General features: G+C 41.9%; 1 protein-coding gene across 2 annotated transcripts in view; it reads right to left on the bottom strand.

The window, feature by feature from the left end:
* CD1D (CD1d molecule) overlaps positions 1-11246 on the bottom strand; it is a 39467-nt gene extending 28221 nt beyond the window's left edge. The window contains exons 1-5 of one of the 2 annotated variants that reach the window (XM_032260751.1): positions 10653-11246; positions 10072-10338; positions 9483-9761; positions 8675-8953; positions 7571-7880 (exon numbers count right to left, since the gene is read on the bottom strand). In XM_032260751.1, coding sequence (XP_032116642.1) covers positions 7771-7880; positions 8675-8953; positions 9483-9761; positions 10072-10338; positions 10653-10713 — 996 coding nt within the window. In that variant the 5' untranslated portion in view covers positions 10714-11246 and the 3' untranslated portion in view covers positions 7571-7770. Of the gene's footprint in view, positions 1-7570; positions 7881-8674; positions 8954-9482; positions 9762-10071; positions 10339-10652 lie in introns of those variants that run through there. The other variant, XM_032260748.1, reaches the window with a different exon arrangement.
* Between the last annotated feature and the right edge of the window lie 16658 nt (positions 11247-27904).

Raw genomic sequence — 27904 nt, 5'->3', positions numbered from 1 at the left:
TTTATAAATTCTAGCATTTGTTTTTCCAAATAAGGTTGCTTGGGTTTTCCAGGTATATGGTGACATCATCAGTGCAAAGAGCTAAATATATCTATTCTTTTTCTATGTGTGGGTGACATGATGGTCCCTTTGCCTTAGCAGTCAGCTCTCAGGCCCAATAGAAGGCTGCTTTTGCTTGGCTCCCCAAAGGCTGCAAAGTCAGTAGGCTATTTCAACTGTCACATTTTTGAACTAGCTCCCCGGGTCTAGGATTATACCACCAACATCACATTAACTGTGTCAGGTTTCTTTTGATCATGGTGGTGAGAAACCAGCTTCACTTCTGTTTTTCTTTCATAAGCTTCAGTTCTTTGAAAGTCTGTAATGCAAATACGATTTTACACCTACCCAGAACTGTACCCTATGAGCCAGAGTCACATTTCTTAGTGGAAATTTCTCCAGGCCAGTGCCCATCTCTTACCAAGAAGCTGATGTTGCTGTGATAGCTGTGTTACTATTATTACTACTGTTGAAATGTAGAGTCTGAGATACGGGCCATTTAGGCAACTTTCCACTTTCCTCCATTTCTAGTTATTTTTCTGAAGCTAACGGAATTTAATCTTCCCAGAAAGTTCTAACAAGACGGGTTTTACCCTGGTTTGTTTTTTAGTTTTTTATCTCCCAACCACTGTATGTCCACCATGGGATCATTCTACAGTCATCTTGCAAGCTGTGTTTGCTATAGTCCACGGACGTTTCTGGAATCGGTATTAAATTCTAAGTCCATCTCCAGACTTCAAATAAATGTTTTCATACAGTCACAGCAACTGTCTCAAAATGCATTGGCTCCAGTGCTAGAGGTTATGATCTATCCACGCAATAGACATGTTCTGTAAAATAATGCTTGGTAATCCCACCCAAATCCCATAGGTAATATTTGTGACTCTTAGGCAATATGTTAAATATAAATTGCTCTCTTTATTTTCCATTAGTTAGCGCAATTTCTAACTCTGAGCATCATTCCTCCGATGGTACAAAACATGCAACTTTAGTTTTTCCTGATTTCTGCCCCCAATCCCCAGAATCCTAGCTCTTACCTTCACGTCACACTCATTGTTAAACCGTATGTATTAACCCCGAAACAAACATATCACTTTCTGCACAGCCCTTTAAGATTCAGAACCGTTTCTGATATTTCTGTGTCACAATTATAAGTAGGAGAGTTTTGCTAAGGGCTACACATGACCTGTTGTCCAGGAGAACCTCATAGTGATTCTCTCTGGGCTTTTTGTCCCCTCCCTGGTAGTGCTGCTGGAAATAACACAGAATGACTGGGAAACTATTTCTGTTTTCTGTCTTGCCACATTCTTCTTCTGAGGCAAAGAGAAATGTGTAAATATCTTGCATGGGCAAAGAGGAGAAAAGAGAAAAATATAAGAAAAGAAATAAATGCATATGTTAAAATGTCAAAATATTATCCAGTTACATAACTTTAGGATTTTTCTAAAGGAGGTGTATTAAAAACTAAATAAAAATGCCCCAAGAAAGCCAAACCAGGCCTGGCATGGCAGCTCATGCATGTACTTCCAGCTCTTTGGGAAGCTGAGGCAGGAGGACTGCTCACAGACAGAAAATCAAGACCAGCCTGGGCAATATAGTGAAGCCCCTGTCTCTAAATCATAAAAATAACTTAGACAGGAATGGTGGCATGCTCCTGTAATCCCAGCAATTTAGGAGGCTGAAGCAGAAGGATCCCTTGAGCCCAGAAGTTCGAGGCTGCAGTGAGCTATGATTGAGCCACTATACCCTAGCCTGAGTGTCAGAACAAGACCCTATCTCCAAAAAAAAAAAAAAAAAAAGAGAGAAAGAGAAAGAAAATCTAAACAAATAAAATGAGAATCATAAATTCCTAAGGCCCATTTGGTTAATGGGCTGCCCCCAAAATTCACTTATCTAAAAATCACATATTTATTGAGAAATACGAATATTGAGCACAGAAGCCCTCACTTGCCACCTTCCCCACTGGGGGAAGTCAAAGTATATTTACTTTTTTCTCAGAAAAAGAAAGAAGGGTAAAAGGGCACTTAAGGGCTTCCAGTAGCCCAATCTAGAGTCAATGAATTCATCGCATCATTAAAGTATCAAGCGATTCAGATAAACTACAGAGAGAAAATTGAATTTTTTTCAAAGTATATTGAATTAAATACTTTTAAAAATACTTATTTTTATGGGATTCCAAGAGCAGCTTCTTTGTTCTAAAGTATCCTTTGCTTTTTCTTATTTGCCTTTTGATTTCCTGCCTCTTGCAAACTGGATTATTTTTAGCTCTGTAGAACAGGTGTTGGGTAGAAGTTTTCTGACTTTCTGTTTTCACTGAACAGCCCTTTACATATTACTCCATATAGAATGTGTATCAGCAACACCAAGTTGTTTAATTGCCCTTCTTCATGTCCTTTTGCTTTTACCACTGCCCTCAGCTCTCTAACCACCAAAATGTGTCTTTCACAAATGATGTCTCCAGTTTTGTTTTCATTTCTGCCAAGCAAACCAAGAACATTATAAATGTTTACCCAATGTTCTAAGAGTAAACATTAGGGTAAGAAATATTAGCACCACCAAATCTGGTTGGATATAGGAAATCTTATTATTCTGAGTAACAAGTAAAGCTAGAAAAAGAAACACACAGAAGCACCCTTACTGTCATCATCATTCACCAAGCATTTTAGGAATCAGTCAATTCCCTCATCTCCTTGGGGACTGCCGGATTTCACAGTGCTTGACATCGAATTCACAAATAAAGTTTCCACAGTAGGTTTACAACGCAAGCTGAGATTTTTAAAATACATGTAAATGAATAACTGAGATACACAATTTTAAAGTAATGAATGGGACTTTTTTCTTAGTCATTAAAGACTAACTGGCATGTAAATTTTCAACAAAAAAACCTGTGGAAAATCATCAAACTATATTAAACAAGTGTTTCAGACATTGAGAAAAGCAGAAAGTGGCTGTTGTGATACTGAATATGGGAAAAAATCTGGGTGAGCCTTTAGTTGTTCCCTGACTTTCCACCTAGAGGCACTTTTCAAGTCACATCACAGGGAGTGGGAACTGTGAAGACATATGTGGCCTGAGAATAGGGTCCAGGCCAAAAAGGAACAAGAGCCAGTTTAAGCAACTGCACAGCATGAATGGAAAATAATAAATGAGAGACGTTTGTCTGAACCAGTCCCAGTTTACACCTGTCATCTTGGCTTAATTATTAAGCACAGCCTCTCAGTTACAGTCGCCCTAAGCAACAGAGACTCCAGGCCAGGAGAGGAGAGGATACACTAAGAGTAGGGCAGCATCAACACCAGATTGGATAAAGAAAATGTGGTACATATACACCATGGAATACTATGCAACCATTAAAAGGACTGAAATTGTGTCCTTTGCAGCAACATGGATGCAGCTGGACGCCATTATCCTAAGCGAACTAAGGCAGTAACAAAAAATTAAATACCACACGTTCTCACTTATAAGTGTGAGCTAAACGTTGAGTACACATGGACATAAAGATGAGAACAATAGACACTGTGGACTACAAGAGTGGGAGAGAGGAAGGGGGACAAGGGCTGAAAAACTACCTACTGGATACTATGCTCACTATCTGAGAGACAGATTCATTTGTGCTCCAAACCTCAGCATCACACAATAGACCTCTGTAACAAACCTAAATGTGTACAGTAAAAAATGTTGAGGCCGGGCGCAGTGGCTCACACCTGTAATCCCAGCACTATGGGAAGCCGAGGTAGGCGGATCACAAGGTCAGGAGTTCGAGACCAGCCTGGCCAATATTGTGAAACCCCGTCTCTACTGAAAATACAAAAATTAGCTGGGCGTGGTGGCATGCACCCATCATCCCAGCTACTCGGGGCCGAAACAGGAGAACCATTTGAACCCGGGAGGCGGAGGTTGCAATGAACCGAGACTATGCCACTGCACTCCAGCCTGGGTGACAGAGCGAGACTGTCTCAAAAAAAAAAAAAAAAAAGGTTGAAAAACAAAAAAGAGTGGAGCAGGCACTTCTGAGGATGGTTTTGGCGAAGAAGAACATCCATTCTAAGCTTGCAAAGAAAGAGCTACACCACAAAGCTGAGTGGACCAACTCCATGCCATAGACTCACAAGCCAAAGCAAATTTACATAGTAGCTTTGGAACGTTCACAGACTTCTGTGTACGGCTGAGAAGACACATGACTCCTCCTGAGTCAATCAGAAAACAGAAACTCCACCATGAGTTAAACAGAGAAAGTTTAACTGAATTATTAAACATTATTTTAAAAAAAAACAATTATAATATCTAAGAAAACTCAACAAAAAGCCCTGGGGAAGAAGGAGAATATCCAAAGAAGAACAGCTCAGAAGGGTGACTTCTCCCCAAGGCTGGGACGCAGAGCTTATTGGAGAAGATATGGTTCGGTCCCGTACCTTGGGTAGCAGAGACATTCACGGGTTTACTCAGGCCAAAGATGGCCTGAAGTAGCTAGGCAAGCTGGAAGAAACCGTCCTGGCTTGAGGCAGGGGCTTGCAGAGGAAGTACTGCTCAGCGGACACTTCCAGGCAGTGGGTGGATGAAGCACAGGTGATGTGACGGTCTGCAGATAGGATGGGGTGCTGGGAGGGGCAGGGACCATAGGCAGCACCACACATGATGTCTTCACACCTCCTTTGCTGACCCACCCTGCAGTAGCTGGAAGCTGCAGGAGAGCCCCTTCCTCCTGCTGTGTCCCTCCAGGGCCCTTTACTGAAAAGGCTTCACAATGTGCTGACTAGAAAGGAGAAAGTCATTGTGATGACTTCAAAGGAACTCTGGTCATTATCACTGAGCCTGTTCTGAAGGATGAAGTTGGAGCAGACTGGTAATAAATTGACACAGCACAACACTCAATAAGAAACATGATATTTATAAAGAGTATTAGCAGGTTCTAAAATGAATTCTCGGGATTTTCTGAGATATTTGGAACTGAGTATTTGCAGGAAGAAAAAATTTCCTGAGAGAGAAGCCTTTATTTCCTAAATAAATTAAAATTGTTTAAAGATGAGTGAGAGCTACCACAAGTTCATGCAGAGGCATTTCCAAAAAGACATCAGTAGAGGTTTTAACATGCATGCTCTCAGAATGAGGAAGGCCAGTGGGGTTGGTTCACAAATTTAACACTGCTCGAGGAAGCTAAGCTGAAGAGCATCACCCAAGGGCAATGTGGTACCAAACACAGCAACAGGCTCCACGTCGTTTAAGGCATTGCAGCTTGCCACACATATTACACACTTGACTCCACAAGTCTAGGAGATAAGACAGACATTATTATCCTCCTTTGGCACAGGAGGAAACTGGTTCAGAGGCTAGAACACCAGTCCCCTTGCCCAGTGCACTTGCTGGTTTACCTCACTGCCTTTGTTTTTCAAAGTCCTGCTTCAAATTCCCCTCCCTCCAGGACGCCCTCCCTGACTAAGGCCAGACAGATCTCCTTTTTCACTTAGCATTTTAAGGAAGTTGCTGCATAACACTGCGTGATGTCTAAGAACCGTGGCTCTCTAACTTTAGCTAAGCATCAGAATCACCAGGGGGCTTGACTATTGAGCCCACTCCCAGACCCAGAGTTTCTCATTCAGTGGGTATAGGATGAGGCCCCATAACAATTTGCATTTTTAACAAGTTCCCAGATCCTGCTGAGGCTGCTGGTCGGGTCAGGTTACTACAATTTGGGAACCATAGATTTAGAAGCTAGCAGAAATTTTTGTTTTTTTTTTTCTGAGACGGGGATGGGGGTCTCCCTCTGTCACACCTACAGTGCAGTCACAATCATGGAATTCGTGGGCTCAAGGGATCCTCCCACCTCAGCTTCCAGACAGAGTAATTAGCCACTTCCAGGCTAATTTTTTAATTTTTTGTAGGACAGGATCTCACTATGTTGCCCAGGCTGATTTCAAACACCTGGCCTTAAGCAATGCCCCTACCTCAGCCTCCCAAAGCACTTGGATTATAGGCATGAGTGACATGCCCAGCTGAAGCCAGCAGAATCTTCACCCACATCCTAAATTCATATGTGCAAGTCTAGTAGAGAGAGTGTGAAATGTTACTTTTCTCTAGCTAACACTCTCCAACAGTTAAGTCTCATTTTTTTTTCTGGATGTTCAGAGGCCCTTTCTGCTAGGAGGTTACCTCCCAGCTAGGCAAACATGATTTTGGCCTTCTTATTTCTTTGGCATCAGAAAGATCTGCTGTTCCTGTAGGTTTCCTTCTCTGTCCTTTCTAAGATAAGAACAGAGCATAGCTGGGCTATCACCATCATCGCTGCAGCTCATGCTTGCCCAGGTGGTCTTGGCCCTTTCCCTCCATTGTCTCTTTGAATAGCTATAAGTACCTGGCCAGGCACGGTGGCTCACGCCTGTAATCCCAGCGCTTTGGGAGGCCAAGTGGGGCGAATCACAAGGTCAGGAGTTCAAGACCAGCCTGACCAACAGGGTGAAACCTCATCTCTACTAAAAATACAAAAAAACTAGCTGGGCATGGTGGCGGGCTCCTGTAGTCCCAGCTACTCAGGAGGCTGAGGTAGGAGAATTGCTTAAACCTGGGAGGTGGAGGTTGTGGTGAGCCAAGATCGCGCCACTGCACTCCAGCATGGATGACAGAGCGAGACTCTGTCTCAAAAATAAATAAATAAATAAATAAATAAAAGAATAGCTGTAAGTAAAGGAGATTGCTGTTGTTGCCATTGTTTTGGGAAGGAAGGGATACCTTCATAATAGTCTTCTTCCAAGGAAAAAAGTGATGACCATTTGAGAGAAATATCCCTACTTAAAGTAGCTTTTTACAACATAATACACATACACAACGATTTCTCTTCATTTATTAATTACACCAAGTAAAAATGTGAGACGCCTCTATTTCTCACAACCTAATTTTCTTTTAAAGAGGAAATATCCTTCTTCAGTCATAAATCCAAATTTACAATAGAAACTGTGTCCTCAAACTGCCAATATGACATCCAGGGCAAACTTTTTTTTTTTTTTAATAAGCAAATTGTACCACCATCTTATTCTGAGATGCTCCTTCAGGGCAAACTTTTTATAAAAAAGACACAAACTCCTGGGTTTGTCATCAGTCAGCAGGTACGTATATGCGGTGTCCCACATAGTGTTTTGAAAAAATTTGAGTCAACCTTTTAAAATCAGTCATATTCACATGAAAATCCAGATTTCCAGTCTTCCTGAAAAACGGTTAAAGCCAAGCCAGGTCCTGACTTTATACTTAACAACAAGGAGCTGCAGCTGATTCCTTTGGATAGGACATGTGCGGTCCAGTTCATCACAGATCCCATCACACACACTCACACCCCAGCCCTTACCTGCTTGTCCCTGGTAGGTCCTCAGACACAAGTTTGCATGTGTTTACACTTCTGATTTTATAGAGCCACTTGGCTTATAAACTTGTAGTATAATATTTTTTAAAAGAATTTAAATTCTTTTAGATAAATGTCAAAAGGGTGTGATGAGAGCTGCCTTATGACTGTTCTCTGCTTTTTCAAGGTATCTCTCCTTTCATCTTCAATTCCTGAGCAAACTGAGACAGAAGTCCTGGGAACCTGAGGTCCAGAGGTCCTGGGTTTCAGAGACACAGATGTGGTAAGGCGAGTCACAGGATGCCCTGATAGGAACAGTGAGAGAATAGAAAGGGAAAGACCATTAAGAAAAAGGGGGCCCACGAATGAAGGGGAGAGAGGTCGAGGAAAGGGGAAAGGTAGACTTACAGCTGCCTCTTAAACCGGAAGGTAACGCCTATGATGAGTGCAAAGAGGAACATCAGGCACGCCAGGACCACAAAGAAAATCAAGCTCACGAAGGCATGGCTCCCATCTGCTTTGGAGGAAAAAAGGCTGTCTCTTAGCACAGGACCCCTCCCTCTCTATATCCAGTCCCCTGGTCTAGGCACGTGTGAGCACACCAAGCACTTATTTCCTCCTCCACTTAAAACACCTATTTCTATTTCTCATAAATGTAGATTCCCCATCTTGTTTTCAGAATCTGGGCATCCCAAATTCAGCCCACTCCAGCGTTTGCTAGTGTAGCATAGACGGGAAGGGCAACAGCTTTGTAGCAAGGCAGACCTGAGTCTAAATCCAGCCCGTCCACTTTCTATGTGGCTTTGGCAGTTAACCTCTCTCAGCCTCCATTTCCTCATCTATTTTTAAATGAGAAGAGCAGTACTTGCTCCGAAGAGAATTGTGCATGATGAGATGAGATACTATATGCAGATTCACTGGCCCCTACACAGGGGGCACTCAACCAACCAAGCTATCTTTGCTCTCCTGCCTTCCCAAAGGCCTGGCTCCCCTTTTGCCAAGGAATGAATCTTCCTGGAATTCTTTATTTGCTGCCTACCTCTAGATCCTTGAGTTTTGTAGTCTTGTTTCTTCTTGTGTCTTTGAGACAGAGGAGAGACAGAACACCTTGTCTCGATCCTTTTTGACTTTTGGGGTCTTTATTTCCCTCCTTCCTGTATCTGAAACCCCTCTATCCCTTCTACTGGAGGCCTCGTCTCTGAAATTCCTCTATCCTGGGCGTATCAAGCCACCGCCTTCCCCAGTGCCTCCCTCTATGCTGAGGACCACCTCCTGGCATCTCCAGCCTGGGCCCCAGCTCCTTCTCACCCCAGTAGAGGATGATGTCCTGGCCCTCTAGACTGCTGTGCTTCACCTGACAGGCCAGGCCGGCCGCCTCCCCAGCGGCCACCTCCAGGGTTGCTTGGAGATACCATGTCTCATCAGCATTGGGCAGGACGTCCCCTCGCTGAGTGCCCAGCTGCTCCTGCTCACCCCGCATCCACATCACCCACACGGGCTTTGGGTAGAATCCTGAGACGTGGCACACCAGCAGCAGACGGCCAGGGCCAGGACTGGGGCCACGGGACAGCCAGGCCTTGGGCTTCACTGTATCCAACAAGGGAATGAGGGGATCTTAAAGTGAAAACTCTGCACTAGAGGCCCCAGGCCTCATACCAGGCTCATGCCCCCCACATGTTCACGTTGGAAATGAAGCCTCTCACAACTTTCAACCCATTTGTGCCACCTTCTTCAGGGAACCTGCCCTGATAGATACTCTTTCTCCTTCTCTGGTCCCAGCCCCCCATAAATGCCCCTTGTCTGTTCTCCTATAACACCCTTTGTCCTGCAGCAACATATGTAGCTTATTTCAAACACTGCATTAATTAACATCCCCCCACTAAGTAGGGATCCTACCTGTCTGACATTTTTCAACCCCAGTTGTTTATTAATTCAATTCATGGAACCCAAGAGGTGCTCAGTTGATGTCTGTGAAATGAATAAATACCCTCTCCCATCCAGCCCCTCCTGGGCCTTCCTCTCCTTTGAATGCTCAAAAGGATGAGAACCCTGGAATGGAGAAGCCCCCTTTGGAGCCCCGTAAGTGGAGTGCAGGGGGTGAGGAAGGCAGGCTGACCTTGCTTCTCCAGTTCTGCCTTCCCTGACTCAAGGAGGCCACTGACAAATTGGGGGCAGATGTCATTAAGGAGCCAGTGCACCGTTTCCTTCGTCCCTTGCTTCTGGTTGAGCACTCGGATGACGGAGTTTGCCATATCTGGGGCCTCTTGGGCTGGCTCCCAAGAAGATCCTTGGAAACTCAGGATATGTCTTCCTTGAAATGCTACATGGAAGAAGTTATTCGAGGCGTTCCCAGGGTCCACCTCACAGCCAGCAGACACCTGGACCTCTATGGGATCTGTGGAGAGGAATGGAGAGAGATCAAAGTAGGATTTAAAAGACTGGGAGAGATGAAAGAGAAGAAATTGATGTGCGGGTTATAATGGGGACCCAGACTTCACGGGAAGGAAAATAAGTGACCTGGAGTAGGCAGGAACGAGGGATACTTTGAAGGGTCAGAGGCTGGGACATCTCCCGGTAGAAGGGAAATCAGAAGAGGGTGGAGAGAGCAGAGAGTCTCATCAGGTGGAGCCACAGCCTCCCAGCTGAGCTTCTGTGGCCATTCTCTCCCCTTGGGCACCGGCCCAGGATCCTATCCCACAGCTCACAGGCTAAGTGCAGCATTTTGGCGAATTCCTTCACGTCCCAGGTGAACCTGTCTCGATAGACCCGAAATAACTGTTGCAGCGTCTTCAACTCCCGGTCGCTGAACGTGCCCCAGGACCAGGGCTTCAGGGGGCTGATGGTGTCCGAGCCGTCCCTCCAGCGGAGCGTCTGAAGCTCTCCCAGCCACGCCAACCCGTCGGTGCGCGTCCAGCTGCTGTTGGCGAACGAGGAGATCTGGAGGCAGCGGAGGGGGAAAAGCCTTTGCGGGACTGGGAGAGAATGAAGACACGAGGCGCGTAGCAAGTGGCCAGGACAGCAGCCAGCATAAAGAGAAGGAAGGAAGAAAGAAACAACGGGGAGACGAGCATCAGGAGGGGCTGATGCCCGCGAGCTCTGAGCCGCGCTGCCTCTCCCGGAGCCAGGGAGCAGCGAGTGTTCTGGCCGGATCGCGCCACTGCGTCCCTGGTCTCACCCGCCCCACCGGGCGTCGCCCTTCTTCCCTGCCCGGCTCCCTCTCTCCACGCTCCCGCGAGCGAGCGCACCTGTCCCCTCAGCATGTGGCAGGCACCCCCTTTCCACTCACCTTCAGCGCCTCCCCAAGCCTGGAGGAGGGCCCAGAGCAGCAGAAACAGCAGGCACCCCATGTCGCCGGGCGTGGGGACCTCGCGGAACCGCGCCGCGCTGACCTGCGCACTCTTCTGCGCTCCCGCTCAGCCCACGTGCTTTTCGGCCTGGGTGCCGACCAGTTCCCGAGCCCGGACTGCGGCAGCCTTCCTCCCTCGGCGTGTCTGCGGTTGGCTGCTTCTGTCGAAGGGCGCCGTCGCGGTTACCCATGCGAGCTGTAGATGTCGGGGTCCCAGGAGTCCTGGCGCAGCCGCTCACTTCAGTAGGTTTCACAACCCGCGGGTCTCAATCCGTTTCAACGGAGACTTTGGGTCAGCGTGTGGGACGCTTTCCAACCGTTATTTAAGTTTTAGAGGCAGGACATAAGATGGTATCTGTGTGACAATTCGGACCATGGTAAAATTGCAAAGGGAAAAAGGGAGCAAAGTCCTTGCATTAGCAGTAGGTGTCTCTAGGTGGAATGATGATGACTGATCTTAATTTGCCTTACACCTTTATGTTTTCCAAAATTTCTCAAGTGTAAATATCGCATTTACAATAAAGTAAAAGTATAAAAATTAATTTCCTCAGTTGCACATTGAAAGGATTGGACTAGGTTGGCTACGATTCTTTACCACTGTCATATCTCAGGATTCCTCCACCCCAGTGTGCCCCAGCCTCTCTTCCTCCCTGTCACGGTCCTTGCTTTCCTCTCCCCGGCCTCTGCTGTGTCTTCCCTGACTCCTTTCTCTGGGCGTGTCCCCAGACTCCCTTCGTCCTCTTCTCCCTGGCCTCTGCCCGCTCACCTTCTCCTCTGGCTCCTTACTCATTCACTCCCCAGATATGCGCCTCCTTTTTAATGAACAAGTATAAGATGACAGTGAGTACCTGGACAGCCAACTCCCCATTTCTCACATAGAAAATAAAAAATGATCAAAAATCGTGGTTCCAAACCTTAGACCACCTTGAAGAAAAGACCCCCTCTTTGGCAACTCAGAGCCTGGGCAGCAGCCTGACACCTCCCTCTCCCTCATTCTTTCTCTCCGATCTATCACCAACTAATCTTTATTTCACTTCCTTTTAAATATCTCTCAAATAAGTTCCTTTCTCTACATTTCCACCTTCACCACCATCTAACCTCTTGCCTGATCTCCTGGAGTAGCATTCTTGGGGTAGAAAATCATTAGCACAGCCTGCAAGGTTGTGCAGCCTCTGGCCCTGGTGTCTACCTTTTGACATCACCTCACACCCCAGCATCCTTTGCTCTGTACTTCAGCCTGGTTGTGATTTCAGTTCCTCCATTATGCAAAACCTCTTCCTGCCTAAGGTCTCCACACAAGTTCCCTCTACAGGAAAGCTCTTGGCCCTCTCCTGACCTCACACTCTCCCAATGCCTAGTTATTTCCACTCAGATATCAGTTCCAAGGTCACTTTCTCAGGGAAGTCTTTCCAGATCTGCCAGGCTATGTGACGCTAGGCAGAAGCAGGGCAGTTACCACCTCCACTGGTTGTACACGAACTGGCTTTGATAACCTGTCCTCTCAGCATGCCAGCAGAGCTTACCATTCTAGAAATGGCTGTATGTCTGTCTCCCTCTGCGTCCTCTTCTAAATCAACTGGAGAGGTGCTGGAATGCAAGGATCGTGTCTCCATAACCTGGGTCCTCCCAATCTGCTAACATTACTGCTTCCCTTCTCCCACATCCTGTTGCAGCAAGAGTCCTGGAGAAAACAGGCTTCTGCACATACTCTAGGCTGGGATCTTGTAGACAGCCCTAACCTAGCCCATCTAATTATGTGTAATTTGCCCAAAACAGCTTAAAATAACATAGTAACATGTTCTTGTAACCAATAAGGTGTTAAGTGATTAAATTTGGTTACACAATTGCCGAAGTAATGCATAGAAGAGAAGCTATGAGGATGGAGGTAAAAAGAAAAATAATTAGGCCGGGCGCGGTGGCTCAAGCCTGTAATCCCAGCACTTTGGGAGGCCGAGGCGGGTGGATCACGAGGTCAAGAGATCGAGACCATCCTGGTCAACATGGTGAAACCCCGTCTCTACTAAAAATACAAAAAATTAGCTGGGCATGGTGGCGTGTGCCTGTAATCCCAGCGACTCAGGAGGCTGGGGCAGGAGAATTGCCTGAACCCGGGAGGCGGAGATTGCGGTGAGCCGAGATCGCGCCATTGCACTCCAGCCTGGGTAACAAGAGCGAAACTCCATCTCAAAAAAAAAAAAAAAGAAAAATAATTATATGAATCATGGGGCAATATTTTTAACTTTGCATTCTTCAAATTTCCAAGCTCCCTTTAAAAACTTGAACTGTTCTGTTTAGTTTGTGTATATCTTAAAAATTTTAAGTGCTAACATTCTTGCACACTTAAAAACAAGAAGCTGGTTTGTGTGTGTGTGGTTTTGTGTTTTTATTTGTTTATCAACAGAGGCCAGGCAGTATTACCTTCAGAAGTTAGGGCTATCTGGAGTTACACTGATTTTTTTTTCCAAAGGTCAGTTGAGTCAGACACTTTTTGACTATTGTATATTTCCTGTTTTTTTTTCCCCCGGGGAAAGAACCATTGAATTATGAAATGTTTTGCAATATGTTACTGAAAAAAAAATCATCTTTTATAATGAGACTAACTCAGCATACTCTAGCACAGAGCGATGGTGATTTATTCAAGGCCTCAAAATAAATGCATGGTGGGTACTGCATGATCTCACTTATATGTGGACTCTAAAATAGTAAAATTTTATGGAAACAGAGTGGGATAGTGGTTTCCAAGAGCTGGAAGGAAGGGGCAAATGTGTTAATTTTGGTCAAAGGGTTTCCGCTATACAGGACAAATGAGTTCTAGAGATCAAATGCATAGTATGGTGAAGATAGTTAATAACACTGTATTGTATACTTATAATTTGCTAAGAAGACATCTTAAATCTCCTCACCATACACAAACACATGCATGCACACATGTGCACAAAATAGTAACCATGTAAATGTAGTGGGTATGTTAACTAGCTTAATTGTGATCATTTCACAATTGTTAAAAAAATACTTAGACAAATTAAATTTGGCAAAGTTTATTTGAGCAAAGAAATAATTCATGAATTGGGCAGCACTCTGAACCAGTAAAGTTTCAGAGAGTTCCGCCAGCAATGTGGGCAGGCAGTATTTATAAACAGAAAAAGAATGTGACATTCAGAAATGGGCTGATCTTGAACTCCCGTCCTCAAGTAATCTTCCTGCTTCTGCCTCCCAAAGCGCTGGGATTACGGGTATGAGCCACCACACCCAGCCTCTCATAACTTCTTAACTATCATCATAGCATCAGCTTTTCTACATGGCAAACCTTTTATACAATCAGAAAACATGGAAAGTATTACAAGAGCATTCTGATACCTTGTTGAGGGTAGAAATTGAAATTCACAAGTCTATGTGTGAATGGTCAAGTGATCCCTCAAATGGTGGAAATACACCACCAAAAGTTTTGATTGTCTTACCAGAATTATGGATTTGACAAGCCAAACAGTGGGTGTAAATCATTTTAGCACTTTTAGAAGAGTCATTCCACCAATATTTCTTCACAATTTGGATGCTTATATCTCTTCCACGATAAGTTGTGGAATGCAGAGCTTTTGATAATGGAAACTTTAAGGACTCAGGAAGAAGCAGGTAGCCATCCAGGCTCTCCATGAATCTATGCTTACCATTGGATTTACATCCTCTTAAACATATATTTTGTTTCTCTAATTCAGGTGTGTAACACTGTTTGTTAAATAAGTTAACACAGGTAATTTGACTTAATTCAATTTTATGGGAGTTCATTCAAATTGCATATCTTAATAATTTCAGTACTGGATAACTTAGCAGGAAAATCTGCCAGGTCATTTCCTTGGTATTAATTCTTGTTCTGCTTGTTGTTGGGTTAGGAGTTTTGTGAACCAGTCACTTTCTCTTAGTTCTGGGAATTGTTGCACAGTCCAATGGTGTGATCTTAAAGTTATCAGAAATCTGTACCTGTTAGAGTCTTTTTCATGAATCTCCATGAAGATGAAGAACTTTAGGCTTACAGTTACTCAGGAAAGTATCAGAGTAATTAATTAAGCACCCTGTGAATGACAAGACTTGAAATGTCCATGGTTAAATATATGATGACAGTTCATTACAGTAATGATGCAATTGACTAAGTGTTTTGGTTATTTATCTTGCATAAAACATTTTAAGATAATAACTAGAATTATGATTGTTAGAGTTATACTGTAATAACTGAGCGAGTTAGAAGGAAACACCACTCTCTGAGTTTTAAATTATGAGTCCTTTATTCAGCCGGAGAGCGAGAGTCAGCTAACGCTCAAAATCTCTCGGCTTCGAGGAAGAGGCTTGATTTTCCTTTACACTTTGATTTAGGTAGGGGAGGGGGCAGTCTAGCTGAAGGGGAATTTTACAGAAGCAGAAGTAGCAAGTTAGTAGGAGGATGCTGGTAACCAGGGGGCGGGAGGTTCCCAAGACTGTTGGTTGCTAAGGGTATTTCCATACAATCCCTAAAGCGGGTAGCAGGGAGAACTTTCCATACAATCAATCATGAGGAAGGTATTCACAACAGCAGGTAGACTTGCCAAGCAGGATGGGGTTACAGTGGTTATAGGTACTACGAACAGTGGAAACCACTCTTAAGGGTTCAAAGCTTTGAGTGCAGGTGACCCAGCAATGCACCTGAGGGGCTGCAGCAGGGAGGGAGAGGCTCTAGAGAGCTTGTCAGGTTTGCAGCTAAGATGGAGTCAGTTAGGCTAACCTAGGTTAGGTTATTACACTACCAGGATTGTTAGATTTCTGTAAACTTTATACAGTTTCTGAAATACATTAATAACATATTGATGCAAATAGAACTCAAAGAAAATGTATTACTTTTACTATTTGACAGTGCTTCCCATACAATTTAATATGTCAAATAAGCCCAGTTATTTTAATATCTCTCTTTTTATCAGTAGAGGTATTTCTTTGAAAAGTTCCAAAAGTCCATCTTGAAAATACCAAAGTTAATTTGAGATCCAGAAAAAGACTTAATTTAGAGTTTGATTTTAGAAGTTTATCAAAAATATCCAAGAGTTAAAATATTTGCTTAAAATAAGATCACAGGTCACTGTGAACAATTCATTTCTTTAACCAAGGTAATAATTAAAAGACTTCAAAGACAAATATAGAAAGTTACATAGTTATAGAAAAACCTAAGCTCTTTTAGTAGAGAAGGCTCAGTGTTCTTAAGTAATCAAAAACCTAAAAAACACAACATAAAGCAAAGGAAATTATCTTGGTGAAACACAGAATCTTTGTTTTTTGGGCCAATTACCTAAAAGGTAAAGAAAGACCTTTCACAATTTCCTATTTAGAGCACATAAATACTACCAAAAAAATGTGTTCTTTTAACAGGAGGACCAAATTCTAGTTTTGCATCAATGTATTTTTACATTAATGCTCAATTTTTAGAAAAACATATAAATATTTCCATTCACATACATAAACATATAGACAGAAAAAGAACTTAGAGCTTTTATTCCAAAATTTTAGCCATGTACGAGGTACAATAATCCAAGCCCACTAATTTATTAAAGAGTACCTGAGCTCAAATTGTTTTTTTAGTCCATAGGACAAGATTTCCAACCCAGATGGCTAAAGCTTTTGACTAATAATTATTAAAAAGACTTTTAAGATTTTTTTCGTTTGCCTTTTGTACAGAACCTTTAAAGAGACAGACTTTGATTTAAATGTTTAGATCCTTCTACGTGCCAATTAAAGAATGTATCACCTTTCTTTTTTAGCATTTTAGATCCTTTCTTTCCTAATGCACCTCATAAGTGAATATTTTTAACTAGGTTAAAGCTTTCACGTTGTGGTGACTATAATTCTAAGTTGTTCTTACTAAGGTTAACCAGTTTTTCCAAAAATGCACAGGTTCTAGGCTCACAATTTTTGTACAAAACATTAGCTATTGTCCCAGAAAATGTAGCGTTAGGCTTCTTATGTTTGGAGGAACTCATTTTCAAAAAGCATTTACCCAAGATCCCAAGCTGGAACCAATCCAGTTCGTTATCAGATACAATCCAATCCTGGGTCCAGGTCAGTAAAGTATCCTCAAATAAAGTCAAATAGCTCACAACACAATTCCATGGAGCTTGAATCTGGAAACAAACTTACCCAGATCCCAGTTGTTATGAGCCATCAATGGGCACATTGAAAGCTAGCAAGTACCTTTACTTGGTTATCTCAGTGATCCTATGGGTTACTAGAGGTCTACTTCAGATTTCACTTCTTACATCAATCTATTAAAAGAAAAACTTTAAACAAATTAAATTTAGTAGAATTTGAGCAAGGAAATGATTCATGAATTGGGCAGCATCCTGAACCATTCAGAGAGCTCCATCCAGCAACATGGACAGGCAGTATTTATAGAAAGAAAAAGGAAATTACATACATAAATAGCCTGATTGATTACAGCTCTGAATTTGCCTTATTTCAACATGTTTGAGCAGTTTGCAGACTATAATTGGCTGCCATGATTGGCTGAGGCTCAGTTACTTGTTTGGTTGGTTGTTTTTTTTTTTCTTTTTAGACAGAGCCTCTGTCACCTAGGCTGGAGTGCAGTGGCACAATTTCAGCTTACTGCAACCTCCACCTCCCCGGTTCAAGCAATTCTTCTGCTTCAGACTCCCAAGCAGCTGGGACTATAGGGGTGTACTACCATGCCCAATTTTTTTTTTTTGTATTCTTTTAGTAGAGATGATGTTTCACCATGTTGGCTAAGATGGTCTAGAACTCCTGACCTCAAGTAATCCACCCACCTCAGCCTCCCAAAGTGCTGGAAGAACAGACATGAGCCACCATGCCCTGCTGGTTACTTGTTATAAGAATATATTCTCAAGTTATGTTGCAGTTTGTTTACATATTGTTCACACATTAAGTTAGGTTATAGTTCACTACATACAGAGGCAGCTTTAGGTCAAATTTAATTTAACACAATGCGTACAAATATCAAAATACCAAATTCTATGCCTTAAATATATACAATTTCTATATGTTAATGATATCTCAATCAAGCTGTTTAAAACAAACAAAAAAAAAAGCCCATGGTGGGAGCAAAGTCAATCCATAGTACTTTCTGCTTTTCCCAGGGACTGGCTGTGATCTATGCCCTTAGATTAATCATTTCTTTCACTTGTAAAGTATTTTTAGTTTCCAAAGACCTTTCTCATATACTACTTTGTTAATCCCCACAGCAACTATGAGAGATAGAGATTACTGTTCTTAATTTGTAAATGTGGAAACTAAATCAAAGAGAAACTAAATCTAACTAAATCCAAAGTAACACACAGTTAATGATTCAGGGATGCAATTAGAATTTTGATCTTCTAACTCCTGGTTCAGCATTTTTTATTTCTTATAGCTGCATTCTGAGGTTGCAACTTCCCCTCTGAGGAAGCGTTTAAGTGATACGACTAGCATAGTTTCTTTTTTTTTTTTTTTTTTTTTGGTATTCTGTAATCCTAGGCCATCACAGCTGGAGAAGAGCATAAGAGTTACTTGGATGGATGGAGCACCTAACTAGAATCAAAGAATTACAAATGATTTGAGTAAAAATAGCTACAGAAATTATTTAAGGTATAAGAAGCCCAACTAATATGAGGGCAGTGTATTTTTTTTTTCCTTTTATTAGTGAGAGGAATAATGGGTGCCTCCTGCTTACTACTGATTAGCTGTCTGGCATCAAAATCTCCTGTCTCTCTAGATTGTATTCTGATTGGTTCTGATTGCCATATGTTGATTGGCTTAGTTCTCTTTTAACAACCAGCATTACGTTTTGATTCTTTTTTTACTCCTAGCCGTACTGTTCAGTTGGCTGGCTTGATTTAAGTTTCTAAAATAAAACTTTCCCATTGATCTCCAAACTTCTTTTTGTTTGCTCTCACTGATGTATGTGAATCATACACCCATATCACTACCTGAAATTAAGTGGCTCGTTTACATCACGTGTTTATTTACTGATACTGATCTCTTGCCTCTGGCCTTACTTAATACTCTGTCTCCAGTGCCTTCTACACTGATTAGAACATTATAAATACTCGGCCAGGCATGCTGCCTCATGCCTATATTCACAGCACTTTGGGAGGCCGAGGTGGGTAGATCACCTGAGGTCAGGAGATTGAGATCAGCCTGGTCAACAGGGTGAAACCCCATCTCTACTAAAAATACAAAAATTAGCCAGGCATGGTGGCGCATAATTCCAGCCACTCAGGAGGCTGAGGCAGGAGAATTGCTTGAGCCTGGGAGGCAGAGGTAGCAGTAAGAAGAGATCACACCACTGCCTGGACTACAGAGAAAGACCGTCTCAAAAAAAAAAACAAACTCAATAAAAATTTGTTTTTTTGTTTTTTTTTTTTTCGAGACGGAGTTTCACTCACGTTACCCAGGCTGGAGTGCAATGGCGCGATCTCGGCTCACCGCAACCTCCGCCTCCCGGGTTCAGGCAATTCTCCTGCCTCAGCCTCCTGAGTAGCTGGGATTACAGGCACGCACCACCATGCCCAGCTAATTTTTTGTAGTTTTAGTAGAGACGGGGTTTCACCATGTTGACCAGGATGGTCTCGATCTCTTGACCTCGTAATCCACCCGCCTCGGCCTCCCAAAGTGCTGGGATTACAGGCTTGAGCCACCGCGCCCGGCCCAAAAATTTGTTAAACAAACAAATTTCCAAGCACATATCCTACGTCTGCAACTACTGTAAGTGTTTTATGGTCATTTTCTTATTTAATCCTGGTAAAGACTCTACAAGAAACTTTCTTGGTTTTGTTCACTGCTGTCTTCAGCACCTAGAATAGTTCTTGGGAGGATTTAGGCACTCAGTACATATTTTTGAGATGAAGGAAGTAGGATAGAGTAAAGAAAAGCGGAGTTTCAGACCTGAAGAAACTATATAGATAGTGAGAGCAGGCATGTTTGTGGGTGGAGGATGTGTGGAGAGTGTTTCTGTATGCAGACACAGTATGCAGCGTAACATGACAACATCAAAAGCACAGCAGGCGTTGCTGGATAAAATAGAAGCCTAGGAGCTTGAACACTGTAGATACACTCTTTATATGTTCTACCAGTAAACAAAGAAGAAATGTACCCAGTAGGCTAAGGTCATATACCAGAGTCAGAGAATCTAAAGTTGGATCCAAAGACTTTCATACCACTTCTGCAGACCCACAGTGGCTAGAGACCTACCATGCACCATAAATTGAAACTATGTATATCATATAAGCAATCCAGTATAGGTTTGACCTAGTAATTCCACACCTCTGATTTTATTTATTTGGGTATTCTTTTTTTTTTTCATAGTGTAGCTAAAGGTTTGCCAATTTTGTTTAACTTTCTAAAAGAAATGGCTTTTCATTTCATTGATTTTTTTGTACTGTTTTTGGTCTGAATTTCATTTATTTCTGCTCTGATTGTTAGTATTCCTTTTCTTCTACTAATTTTGACTTTGGTTTGTTCTTGATTTCTAGTTCTCTAAGGTGCATCGTTAGATGATTTGTTTGAAGTCTGACCTAGCAATTCCACTCCTGAATACTTACATAAATGCATGTCTATGTGTGTCAGGAGGTATGTACAAGAGTGTTCACAGCTACGTTGTTTCTAGTGACCCCAAACAGAAATGTTTTCATATATTAACCCAAGAGTAGTTGTACTTTTTATAATTAAAACCCCAATATTTTTCATTAGTTTTGTGATTGTCTCATCATTTTAATGATTGCTTCTCCATCTTATCTTCTATATCTCTTTAGCTTCACTGTATAATTTCTTTCTGTTTGTCTCTGCTATGGGTTGAATGTGGCTTGTCCCCACCAAAACTCATGTTGAGGCTTGGTCCCTAATGTGACAGTGTTTTGAGGTACCACCTTTAAGACATGATTTTAGAATTAAAAAGTCATTAAGATGAATTCGTGTCTTTCTGATGAGACTAGATTAGTTCCGGTGGAAATGGATTAGTTCCTGCAAGAGGAGGTTCATATAAGGCAGGATTGCCTGTCCTGTTTTGTCCATTTTTGTACATACCCAGTTCCCCTTCCATTTCTCCACCATATTTTGACACAGCACAAAACACTCACCAGAAGTTCAGATGCAGCCAGCCAATCTTGAACTAAACTTTTTTTCTGTATAAATTAGCCAGTCTCGAGCATTCTGTTATAGCAACACAAAATGGACTAGGATAATCACTCAATGCATTTCTGAGCACTTTCTTCTGAGCTATCTTCTACTTTCCTAAATTTACCACCAACTATCCCTGATCTGCTATTTATTTTTAACTTGTCCTTTGATTTGTTAATATTTTTCACTTCTTGAAAATACGATTTTTTACCTCTTTTTGTTCTTTTTGTCATACTGTCTTCTTTCACATTATGGTTTCTATTCCTTCCTTTCGGTCATTAAACATTTTAAGCCTACTTACGTCTTTCTTATTGCCTTATTACCCTTAATTATTTGGATGTAAATTTTCTTTTTTTTTTTTTTTTTTTTTTTTTTTTTTTTTGAGAGGGAGTTTCTCTCTTTTTACCCAGGCTGGAGTGCAATGGCGCGATCTCGGCTCACCGCAACCTCCGCCTCCCGGGTTCAGGCAATTCTCCTGCCTCAGCCTCCTGAGTCGCTGGGATTACAGGCACACGCCACCATGCCCAGCTAATTTTTTGTATTTTTAGTAGAGACGGGGTTTCACCATGTTGACCAGGATGGTCTCGATCTCTTGACCTCGTGATCCACCCGCCTCGGCCTCCCACAGTGCTGGGATTACAGGCTTGAGCCACCGCGCCCGGCCTGGATGTAAATTTTCTTATTGTATCTGTTGACTCTTTTCCCAATGTCATGTGTGCTTTCTCTTGTGCCCTCATCTTCATAGACATTTTTGTTAATGTTTTATTATTGTCTTGCTTTGTGGAAGTACCATCCTTTAGGTTATGAAAAAGTCCATGTAGAACTATTTTTCAATCTTTTGCCAAAGCCCTAGGAATGACAATGGCTCTGGACCAGTTCTTGTATTTCTCAGCTTTTGGTTCACACTCTGTGAAAACAACAAAATACTGAAGCTCTAAACAAGTGAATGTCACGTGCCTGGGGTTTTCATTTCTCCAATATCCTCTTTTTTTTTTTTTCTTCATTAACCCAGAGCCCTAGCAATTTTTCTCATCACTTCCCAGGACCGGTGGGCAAGGTTTTTTTGTTCTTTTGTTATAAACTTTACACTTATTAGAGGACCTAGTTTTATGCGGGGGACCTCTTTTGCAGAGTGTCCCACTATCCCAAGGTAAAGTCTTCTGTCTCTGCATGGACATTAGTCCCCATCACCTAAGCAAAGCCAGTACCAAAACACAGTGAGCTGCTGCTCTGTCAGCTCACTGTTTAATACTTCTCTTTGTTATAGGAAGGCTCCCCTGAGCTCAGCTGTGTTGTTTTAAATCTTGAGATTGCATTTCTCTCAGCATTTACAAGTCTTTGGAGTATGCGTTGGGATGGGTTAGGCTGTCTCTATTATCTTACTCTGCCTTGTTTCCAGGAATTGTCCAGCTGTAATGTTTCATGTCATATTGTTTTGAGCACTTTGACTGAAGAAGAACATTTACAATTACAGCCTGTCTAGAAGAGGTCCTACAGAATCAGGAAAGGCCTTAAATTATCAAAAGGAAGAACAATTTAAAGGACTAGCCACTATTTAAAAGTCTTTCCAGAAGAAACGGAAACTCACTTTTCAGTTCCTTGGGCTGGTGACATTAATGTGTGAAAGCTACCAAAAGGCAAACTTTAGTGCAACTGAAAATTATCTAGCTGTTAGAGTTACCCAGTAAAGATGGTCTGATTTTTGTGAACTCTCCAGTAGTGACATCCATACCGGACCTGGATGACCGTCAGCCAAGTATGCCATTGAAGAGATTACTGCATGAAGGGAGGTCTTCCAATTCTGAAATTCTTCTGCTTTGTAACAAAAGCTTAATTTCATGGCCTCACTTTCATGATCTATGGTTCAAGTAAGATGGAAATCTAAGGCATATCAGGAGGACAATAAACAACAGTGAAATGGAACAAAGTTCATAGAGAAGCCAAAAGATGGAGAAAAACTCATTTTAATGGCTGCTTTCTCAGAATCTCTGATTTTTATTTCAAGGAAAGAAAGGAAGCACTTATCATTTTGTCAACTTCCATTTTCTACTCCATGACCCACAAATTCACAAAGCAAATGCCTTTGAAGAGTAAACATCGTATAACAGACACCTAGTGACACCTGCAGAGATTTTTAAAAAACCATATGTTGCCTTGTCTCTTGGATCTTTCATTCCTCTGGATTCCTTCTCCCATCATACCCTCCTCCTCTTCTTCCTCCTCTTCCTCTTCCTCCTCCTCCTCCTCTTCCTCTTCTTCCTCCTCCTCCTTCTTCTTTCCCTCTTCTCCCTCTCCCCATGCCTCTCCCACTCTGTCTCACCTATCTCATTCTCTCTTTCTATCTGCCCTTCATCTGCATCTATATCCAGCCAGGTCATCCCATTTCTCCTTCCCTCTCCCACATTCTTTTCCCCTTCGCCTCCTTACTTCATGGTCTCATCCCTCTCTTTGTCTCAGCTCTTGACTAGGTACTCACCCACATCTCAAATGAAAATGTGCCTATAGTATTCCATAGTAGCATCAAAATTGAGTTTCTACCTACCTGGCTTCTCTGGCAGAGCTCTGGCCTTGACTCCTGTGGTCAGTTTCTGTTTCATCCACAGCCTACAACCACAGTGTAGGCCTCAGAGAAGTTTAGAGGTCAGCCAAGGTTCAAATCAATGGGTGAAACTTGAGTTTAGGGAAGTGAACCTCTTAGTATAATGCTTTAATTGCCAATATTTCTTGAGTAGTTTCTATGTGCCAGCAATACATTAAGCACTTTACATTTAGTTTTCTCTTTGGATTCTCACAACAGCCTGACAAGTTAGGCATCACTATTAATCACACTTTAGGAAACCACACCTTAGAAGTGCAAAGTAACTTCCCCCAAGGTTATACAGTTAGAGAATGGCAGCCATGGGATTGCAGCCTGAGGCAAGTTCTTAACTCTGAAACAATAAGCTTCCCACTAGGAAAGAGAAATCTGGGGAAGACATTCTTACAGCTCCTCCATTCTATCCAGGGGGACACTTGAAGCAGAAAAGGCCTGCGTTATCCAAAATGAGTCCAGACATCCCTGCAAACAATGACAGCATTTTATTTTACGTAGTGACACTAAGAGAAATTGGGCTGGAAGATCTGATTAGCTTTAACTACATCCCTTTTAAAAGTGGAGACACTGTGGACTACAAGAGCCTAAAAAGAGGACTTTACAACATTTTTTTTTCCACTTTATGAGCAAGCCACTTAATCACTTTGAGCATCAGCTTCCCTATTTATGAAATCAGAATCTCACATGAGGCTCATGTAAGAGATTAGATAATGTATATAAATCACTTGGAACATAGTAGATACTTGATATTTTTTAGCTGAACCTTAATCCAATTTCTCTTAGTAAACATACTCCAGATTCCTCAATCTACTCATTTCCATCTTCAGGCTAATTCCAAGTCACTCATCAGTCTCATGCCATTTAATCCAGGAACATCTCTCACCAACCCCACTCCTCACCCAGTCTGAGCTGAGTGATAGTTCTGTTTTTCCATGGAACCATGTGCACGCCTGTATTACAGCTCTCATCACACTGCCACCATCTACCAGCCTGTCTCCCTAACCAGTCTGTGAGTTCCTGGAGCACGGCGACTTCTCCATTTATCTCAATATCTCCAGTGCTAAGCACAGGGCACAGGGTCAGACACATCTCAGGTACTCAGTAAATGTTTTTAATTAAGTCCTACTTTTAAAATATGTTATACTGTGGACCTAACACATTTTGGTTTCAATAGAAGTATGAAAGGAGTTGCCCAGATGAGTCAGTAGCTATTGTGAGCTAAAGACTTCGCCACATGGTTCCCACTTAGGTGAGAAATCCTTAGAATGCAAATACTGCCTTAAAAATATTCCAGGCTTGGTCCATAGTCTTCTTGGTTTTATACACTAGTCATTTGACCTCATTTTTCTTAGTATTCATCTTTGGAGAGTAATAGTTCAAAAAATTTTAAGCCTGTGCTCAGCAGGTCACTTCCTTTAATCTAGCTTCCCAAATAAATATACAAAAATTCCCTCCCCTTCTTTTAGGGCTACTCAGTCATCTACACAGATCCCTCCTCCCTTCTCTTTCTAGCTTTGGTGTCCTTGCTTTGTTTAAGCGTGGATTTGCCCAATAATCAAACTATGTTTATTGTTTGACTTCCAAGACATGTAATTCCTAATGGTGTCTGGCCTTGTTTCAGTTGCAGCAGCATAAAATTGTCACCAGAAAATCAGCTCTAATGAATCTGAGATTCATTCCTGTCCTTGTATGTGGCTGGTAACTTTGTTGTTGTTGTTGTTGTTGTTTAATTTATTTATTAAAGTTCTGGGATACATGTGCAGATTGTACAGGTTTGTTACATAGGAATACATGTGCCATGCTGGTGGTTTGCTGCATCCATCACCCCATCATCTACCTTAGGTAATTCTCCTAATGCTATCCCTCCCCAATCCCCACACCCCATTATTCCTCCCCTAGCCCTCCACCCTCCAGGCCCTGGTGTGTGATGTTCCCCTTCCTGTGTCCATGTGTTCTCATTGTTCAACACCCACTTATAAGTGAGAACGTGCAGTGTTTGGTTTTCTGTTCTTGTGTCAGTTTGCTGAGAATGATGGTTTCCAGTTTCATCTATGTCCCTGCAAAGGACATGAACTCATCGTTTTTTATGGCTGCATAGTATTCCATGGTGTATATGTGCCACATTTTCTTTATCCAGTCTATCATCGATGGGTATTTGGGTTGGTTCCAAGTCTTTGCTATTGTGAACAGTGCCACAATAAATATGCATGTGCATGTGTCTTTATAATAGAATGATTTATAATCCTTTGGGTATATACAGTAATGAGATTGCTGGGTAAACTGGTATCTCTATTTGTAGATCCTTGAGGAATTGCCACACTGTCTTCCACAATGGTTGAATTAATTTACACTCCCACCAACAGTGTAAAAGTGTTCCTTTTTCTCCACATCCTCCCCAGCATCTGTTGTCTCCTGGTTTTTTAAAGATCGCCATTCTAACTGGTGTGAAGTGGTATCTCAATGTGGCTTTGATTTGCATTTCTCTAATGACAAGTGATGATGAGCTTTTTTTCATATGTTTGTTGGCTGTGTAAATGTTTTCTTTTTTTGATGGGGTTGCTTGTGTTTTTCTTGTAAATTTGTTTAAGTTCTCTGTAGATTCTGGATATTAGCCCTTTGTCAGATGGGTAGATTGCAAAAGTTTTTCCCATTCTGTTGGTTGCCGGTTCACTCTATTGACAGTTTCTTTTGCTGTGCAGGAGCTCTTAAGTTTAATTAGATCCCATTTGTCTATTTTGGCTTTTGTTGCCTTTGCTTTTGGTGTTTTAATCATGAAGTCCTTGCCCATGCCTATGTCCTGAATGGTATTGCCTAGGTTTTCTTCTAGGGTTCTCATGGTGTTAGGCCTCATGTTTAATTCTTTAATCCATCTAGAGTTAATTTTTGTATAAAGTGTAAGGAAGTAGAGAACCAGAGGAGCAAGATCAAATAAATTCAAAAGCTAGCAGAAGGCAATAAATAACTAAGATCAAAGCAGAACTGAAGGAGATAGAGATACGAAAAACCCTTCCAAAAATCAATAAGTTCAGGAGCTGGTTTTTTGAAAAGATCAACAAAATAGGCCACTAGCCAGACTAATAAAAAAGAAAAGAGAGAAGATTCAAAAAGATGCAATAAAAAATGATAAAGGGGATATCACCACCGATCCCACAGAAATACAACTACCATCAGAGATTACTACAAACACCTCTATGCAAATAAAGCAGAGAATCTAGAAGAAAGGGATAAATTCCTCAACACTTGAACCCTCCCAAGACTACACCAGGAGGAAGTTGAATCCCTGAATAGACCAATAACAAGGCCTGAAGTTGAAGTGGCAATTAATAACCTACCAACCAAAAAAAGTCCAGGACCAGATGGTTTCACAGCCGAATTCTACCAGAGGTACAAAGAGGAGCTGGTACCATTCCTTCTGAAACTATTCCAAACAATACAAAAAGAGGGAATCCTCCCTAACTCATTTTATGAGACCAACATCATCCTAATACCAAAACCTAGTAGAGACTCAACTGAAAAAGACAATTTCAGGCCAATATCCATGACGAACGTTAATGCAAAAATCTTCAGTAAAATACTAGCAAACCAAATCCAACAGCACATCAAAAAGCTTATTCATCACGATCAAGTCAGCTTCATCCCAGGGATGCAAGGCTGGCTTAACATGCACAAATCGATAAATGTAATCCATCACATAAACAGAACCAAAGACAAAAACCACATGATTATCTCAATAGATGTAAAGAAAACCTCTGACAAAATTCAACATCCCTTTATGCTAAAAACTCTCAATAAACTAGTTATTCATGGATTATATCTCAAAATGATAAGACAAACGCACTGCCAATATCATACTGAATGGGCAAAAACTGGAAGCATTCCCTTTGAAAACTGGCATAAGACAAGGATGCCCTCTCTCACCACTCCTATTCAACATAGTATTGGAAGTTCTGGCGAGGGCCATCAAGCAAGAGAAAGAAATAAAGCATATTGGAATAGGAAGTGAGAACATCAAATTGTCCCTGTTTGCAGATGACATGATTGTATATTTAGAAAACCCCATTGTCTCAGTCCAAAATCTCCTTAAGCTGATAAGCAACTTCAGCAAAGTCTCAGAATATAAAATCATTGTGCAAAAATCAGAAGCATTCCTATATACCAATAACAGACAAACAGAGAGCCAAATCATGAGTGAATTACCATTCACAATTGCTACAAAGAGAATAAAATACCTAGGAATACAACTAACAAGGGATGTGAAAGACCTCTTCAAGGAGAACCACCAACCACTGCTCAAGGAAATAAAAGACTACATAAACAGATGGAAAAACATTCCATGCTCATTGTTAGGAAGAATCAATATCATGAAAATTGCCATAATGCCCAAAGTAATTTATAGATTCAATGCTATTCCCATCAAGCTACCAATGACTTTCTTCATAGAATTGGAAAAAACCACCTT

Source organism: Sapajus apella, unplaced genomic scaffold (genome assembly GCF_009761245.1).
Source record: "Sapajus apella isolate SASKATOON/1434 unplaced genomic scaffold, GSC_monkey_1.0 scaffold119, whole genome shotgun sequence".
NCBI lineage: Eukaryota > Metazoa > Chordata > Mammalia > Primates > Cebidae > Sapajus > Sapajus apella.
This window is presented reverse-complemented; position numbering and strand designations above follow the sequence as displayed.